Source organism: Geospiza fortis, unplaced genomic scaffold (assembly GCF_000277835.1).
Source record: "Geospiza fortis unplaced genomic scaffold, GeoFor_1.0 scaffold546, whole genome shotgun sequence".
Taxonomy (NCBI): Eukaryota; Metazoa; Chordata; class Aves; order Passeriformes; family Thraupidae; genus Geospiza; species Geospiza fortis.
In genome coordinates, this window is record NW_005054612.1 from 351308 (window position 1) to 357180 (window position 5873).

Genomic DNA, 5873 nt, shown 5'->3' on the forward strand with positions numbered 1-5873 from the left:
AACCGTGCTGCAGCAGCACCCACAGGCTGATTTTGCAGGAGGGACTTCGCTGGTGGCTTGTCCATGGTGTGGTGTGTGTCCTGCTCAAAACTCCATCCTGCTGCTGCCCATGGCTCCTGCAGGATGCTCCACAGGATCATGCGGCTGGACCTGATGGCCGGTGTTGGGGAAATATGCAGGGACATTGAAATTGGATTTAAAGGGGGATTTTGATATGCAGGATCACATTTTGTCCCCAGATGAGGCAGAGCAGAGACATCAGGTCACCCTTGGAAGGGACCTCAAGGGGGCTGGGACATCTTCCCCCTCTGAGTCACACAGGGGGATGTGCTGGTACATTCTGGGTGAATAAGGACAAGTTTGGCTCCATCTGTTTCCCCCTTGGAACATGGTACTGCTGGCAGGGAGCAGTGGGGCTTGGATGCAGCACAGGGGCCTGCAGGCTGCTGGGGCTGAGCCCCCCAAGGAAGCAGCTCATCCCTGGGGATGTGGGGACAGCCTGGAGCATGGGCTGTGCCCTGCCACGGTTTCAGCCTGGTTTTATTTCTCTGCTCCACGTGGGGCCCTGCTCCCTGCAGCCTGGAGATGCTGCACGCAGGATATCTTGATGGGGAGAGATTGGATTACCTTTCCCTTCCCTCATTCCCCTTTTTCACGATTCCTGCCTGGCTCTGGTGCCATCAGAGCTGGGAGCAGCATGTCCCTGGGTGTTATCTTACCTGTGCCACACACAGAGCCATCAATCAGTCCCAGCTCAGCCCTGGCTGCGTGTGGTGCTGCCCGGGGAAGGGGGGCACACCAGCTGCACTCCTGTGCCCTCACACCTGGTTTTGCTCTTGCAGGGGAAGGAGATGCTGACGCAGAAGCTGCCGCTGTGGCAGCAATCCTGCTCGGACCCCAACAAGATCCCGGAGCGCGCCATCCAGCTGATGCAGCAGATGGCTGCCAGCAGCAATGGCACCATCATGCCCAGCCCTCTGTCCACATCCAAGTCCAACCTCATCATCTCTGATCCCATCCCTGGTGCCAAACCTCTCCCTGTCCCCCCGGAGCTGGCACCTTTTGTAGGAGTAAGTATCCCTGTGCTGGAGCTGTCCTGCCCTTCTGAGCAAAGCCGGAGGGACGAGGCCGGGCCGGTGCCACCGCTGTCCTTGGCAAGTTGTCCTTGGATGGGCTGTCACTGATGGCAGGGATGGCAGCTCTGGGCCGTCCTGGGGTGTGGGGAGGAGCCTGACCTGGGCACGGGCAGCCTGTCCCACCCCATTCCACCACAGTCATTGAGCTCTGCAGAGCAGGGGAACCCAGGGGAACCCAGGAGCTGGACCTGCCTGTCCCACCCCATCCCACTGAGCTCTGGCAGAGCAGGGGCTCCCAGGCATTGTTTGGGAACCCAGGAGCTGGACGTGCCTGTCCAGGCTGCTCCCTGAGCTGTGGGACTGAACCCAGGTACCCCAGTAACTGCAGGGAAAGGCCTGGAGTGACCCTTGGGATGAAGGACCCTTCAGAAGAGGGTGTCCCGCTGATGTGGGGACATGAGCTGAGCACAGAGCTCAGCAGGGAATTGTCAGGTTCAGGGGAGCTCAGAGCAGTAAGATACCATGGAGGAGACCCCACTGCTGCCCCAGAGCAGTTTGATTTGGCTGGGAGCTAAACCCAACAGGACAAAGCTCCAAGTTGCCTCTGTCCCTGGAGCTGTGTCCCACTGGGGATCTGCAGTGGAGCGGCCCTGGAGCTGCAGTGGGATGTTCCTGGAGCTCCAGGGGTTTTCCTGGAGCTGTATCCCACTGGGGAGCTGCAGTGGGATTTCCCTGGAGCTGCAGTGGGATGTTCCTGGAGCTGCAGGGATGTTCTGGAGCTGCAGGGATGCCCTAATGAAGCCCTCCGTGTCCCCCTCCCCTCCTGTCTCGCAGCGCATGTCGGCACAGGAGGCCCTGCCAGTGATGAACGGAGTCTCGGGCTCTGACAGCGACGGGTACAACCACTGGTCTGAGATGAAGCCAGCACAGCCCAAATCTTTATCTCCTCCCCAGCCTCAGAAGCAGCTGAGTGACTCTTACTCCAATACACTCCCAGTTCGCAAAAACGTGGCACCGAAAAACAGCTACGCCTCAGGTGAGGCCCCAGTCATGCCAGGGGGCCCTGGAGCTGCCTCTGCTGGACCCAGTGCCCAGGGAGCTCCAGGGTGCTCCAGGGTGGGGATGGTTCTTGGGGGTGCTGCTGGTGGGGGCACAGTGACCACAGCATCCCTTCGGTGTTAAGTGCTGCTTGTGCATTCTGATCTGAGCGTTAGGAGATGCTGGAGCTGGGCTCTGCCCTGGGGTTTCACAGGATTTCCAGAAGGAAAACCTTGTGGAGTGTGGCACAGGGAACCTGCTCCCTTTGCCATGGCTGGTGGGTGATGCTGAGAGCCCGATCCTGCTTGGTGAGGGGGAAGGTGTGAGTCACACCGAGGGTTGTAGTACAACCACAAACTGGGCTGAAATAAGGAGGGGTGGGGACCTGTCCTGTGCCTGGGGATGGGCTGCAGGATTTGGGGCACCCACTGGTGTCTGTTCCCCCAGCTGAAAACAAGACACTGCCACGCTCCAGCTCCATGGCCGCCGGGCTCGAGAGGAATGGCCGGACGAGGGTGCAGGCGATTTTCTCTCACGCTGCCGGGGATAACAGCACCCTCCTGAGCTTCAAGGAGGGAGACCTCATCACCCTGCTGGTGCCCGAGGCCCGGGACGGCTGGCACTACGGAGAGAGCGAGAAAACCAAAATGTGAGCGAGCTGGGTGTCCTGGGGAGCAGCCTCCTCTGGGGCAAACCTGGGTTTGGCCTCATCCCCCCCTTTGCCTTTCAGGAGGGGCTGGTTTCCTTTCTCCTACACACGGGTCCTTGACAATGATGGCAGCGAGCGGGTCCACACCAGGTAGGAGCATTGTGTGGGGTGACAGAGTGTCCTTGGGATGGGAATTAGGAATTCCTTAGGAATAACAGCACAGCGGGGTGGTTGCTGGCTCTGGGTGGCTTTTGCCATGAGCGGATGGCGGATGGGTGGCCTGGAGGTCTCTGCACGGAGCTGACACCTCTGCTCTGGGCCCCCCAGCCTGCAGCAAGGGAAGAGCAGCAGCACTGGCAACCTGCTGGACAAGGATGACATCTCCATCCCGCCACCAGACTATGGCATGGCCTCCCAGGCCTTCCCAGCACAGGGCAGCAACACCTTCAAGCAGCGGCCCTACAGCGTGGCCGTGCCTGCCTTCTCCCAGGTGAGCCTCTCCCACCAGCTTCTCCCACTCTGGGGGGGTGTTTGAGCACTGGGGGATGCTGGACCGATCCCTGGGCACTGTCCCTGCTGTGCTGGCCGGGGGTCTCGGCTCCCTGTCCCTCTGGGATGGGATGGGATGAGTGGGAACGTTCCCATTCCCAGGATGCCTGGGGGTGCCGAGGGCGGCTCTCCAACCTCTGTTCGTTGTTTTAGGACTACCTAATGCCCTATGGGTGTGCAATTAAAGACTATTCCAGTGGCCTCTGCCAAGCACCCTCCGCTCACTACAAGCCTTACACTAGGTCGACAGCTGTAAGTCCGACGCTTGCAATGTTTCCCTTGGGATTTATGGAAGTTTGGCCGTTTTGTGCCTGGTGATCCGCGTGCCTTGCCTGGACCTGCTCCTGCCGAGCCCCTCTGCTGGGGGGAAGGGATGCAGGAAGCCCATGGATGGGGAGGAACGGGCAAGGCACGGGGGCAGTGGCACAAAATGGCCCCGTAAACCCCCAAAGGACAACACTTGCTGACTCCATGGGAGTCTCCCACCAGAAACAGGCTGCTCACAGGCAGCTGGAAGTGTTTTCTCTGGCACGTGCCACATCAAGCCGGTGACAGTCCCGTGGGGACACTGGGGCAGATCCTGGACAGGATCCCAGAGTGTCCAAAGCAAGCCCAGGGCTTCTTGGATAACAAGCCAGGGAGAATGCACAGCAGTGGGATCAGCCTAACCCGGGAGCTACAGGTGTAGGGCAGCTCTCCCACCACAGTGAGCGCGCTGGGATGAGCCACGCTGGCATCACGTGCTGGCAGAGGGGAGAGGATGAGGAGGGAGAGAGAAGGGCAGTGAGCACCAAACCTTCCACAGGGCAGGTCAGATGGGATCTGCTCCTCTCTGCAGGTACTGGGGTGGAAGCACAGCCCCACTTCTTGCTGTTTTGCTGGGGTTTTCCAGCAGGATTTGCTGCTGGAGTGGGTATTTTGGGACTGGGAGCATTCCTGGGAAGGTGGAATGTGGGTCTCTGGTTGCTGATGCATGGCCAGCTCAGAGGCCAGGGACTCCCCCTCTTTCCTGGAGTTTTCTCCATGTTTGTTATGGAGAGCAGAGCTGGTCCAGTCACATCCCAGGGCAGGCCCTAGCTCAAGGAGGGATGTCCTTGAGGGGTGTTCTCCAGGCCTGATCCCCAGCTGCCCCTCAGTCCCTCCCTGCAAAGCCTGCTCAGCACCGGCTAAAGGAGAAAATGGTCCAAAATCCTGTGGGTTTCTGGTGGGAGTGAATACAGGCAACCCCTCTTTCCACAGAACATTTCACTGGTGTCTCTCAGTCGTGCAGCCCCTTTCCAACAGTCTCAGCAGCAGCCAGAGCTCTGTTCCTCTGAGGGGCTGGGCAGAGCAGAGCAGGGCTCTCCCAGCAGTTGCTTTTCCATGTCTGGCCAGATAAAGCCTACAGGGAGTGGTGGAACTTCACTCCCTGCTGTCTGAATCCCACTCCAATCATCTCCATATCTCCTTTTCCTCTCCAAATGCATCAGCTCTCGGCCCTGGGTCCTGATGCACTTTGGTTTGTTCGTGTGACCCTCCGGTGGCACCTGAGCAAATAGCCCAAAGGTCCCTCACTGTGCTTCCTCCTCTCCTCCCCACAGGGTCTCGATGACTACGGGACGAGGTCCGTCAACAGGTAAGATGTCACCTTGCTGTCACATTCCCTGCGAGCTCTTGGTGTTGGCTGTGGGCAAAGCCGTGGAGCTGTGTCCCCACAGGGGTCCCTGCGTGGGCTCCCCAGGGACTGGGATGGGGCCAGGTCTCATCTGTGAGATGGGGGGACCCAGGGAGGGCAGGTGCCAGGGCCAGCCTGGTGTCCCCAAGCTCGTGCTCCTCCAGAGAGTCGCGTCTCCCGACCTCCTCCTGGCTCACACCTGGGTAGGGAAGCCACGGAGAGCCCACGCTCCCGGGCCTTTCCCCAGCACGTCCTCCATCCATCCCCTGTGCAACGGAGCTGCCCCGTCTGGCTCCTGGGGCTGGGTGGAGCCCGTGGCCGTGCAGGGTCCCGCCCGCGGTGCCGTGAGCTCGGTGCTGCCCCGCGGCCACTCTGGCATCTCTGTGCTTTGTTCCGCAGCGGCAGTGGCAGTTTGGTATCAACGGTGTGAGGACACCTGGGCTCGCAGCGGCCCCTTGCTGCTTGGAAGAGCTTTCTGCTTCTTTCCCTCCCCCCTTTTTTTTTCCTTCCCTTTCGTTTCTCTTTCTCTACTTCTTTTGGATTTGAAACTCTTGTGATCTTCAAGGAAACCATGGTGCTTCTCACCCCTCCCCGGTGTTCACAGTGCCCTTGTTTCTGAAGCCTTTATGAAGCAGAAACTGCCGCCAGGCCTGTGCTCGCAGCCCAGGCGCAGTTGTCACTTAGTGGGACCCGGTGTTTGTCCTCCCGTGTGATGTTAGCGATGCACTGTCCCCCCCAGGGGCCGCGCCGGCCGCCCCGCACGAGCCTGGACCAAACTCCCAGACTGGATCACATATGCATGGCCTCTGGTGTCCGTACTGTTACTGAGCATCCGGGATGCCCGCGCCCGGGATGCCGTTCCCGGAGGGGGGGCAGCGTCCCCGCGCCTCCCCCTGGCCCCGATCCC

General features: G+C 60.1%; 1 protein-coding gene across 4 annotated transcripts in view; it reads left to right on the forward strand.

The window, feature by feature from the left end:
• BAIAP2 (BAR/IMD domain containing adaptor protein 2) overlaps positions 1-5873 on the forward strand; it is a 29441-nt gene that overhangs the window by 20296 nt on the left and 3272 nt on the right. The window contains exons 7-13 of one of the 4 annotated variants that reach the window (XM_031064654.1): positions 843-1070; positions 1911-2112; positions 2562-2763; positions 2845-2913; positions 3091-3253; positions 4893-4927; positions 5366-5866. In XM_031064654.1, coding sequence (XP_030920514.1) covers positions 843-1070; positions 1911-2112; positions 2562-2763; positions 2845-2913; positions 3091-3253; positions 4893-4927; positions 5366-5396 — 930 coding nt within the window. In that variant the 3' untranslated portion in view covers positions 5397-5866. Of the gene's footprint in view, positions 1-842; positions 1071-1910; positions 2113-2561; positions 2764-2844; positions 2914-3087; positions 3254-4892; positions 4928-5365; positions 5867-5873 lie in introns of those variants that run through there. The other 3 variants (XM_031064653.1, XM_031064655.1, XM_031064656.1) reach the window with 3 other exon arrangements.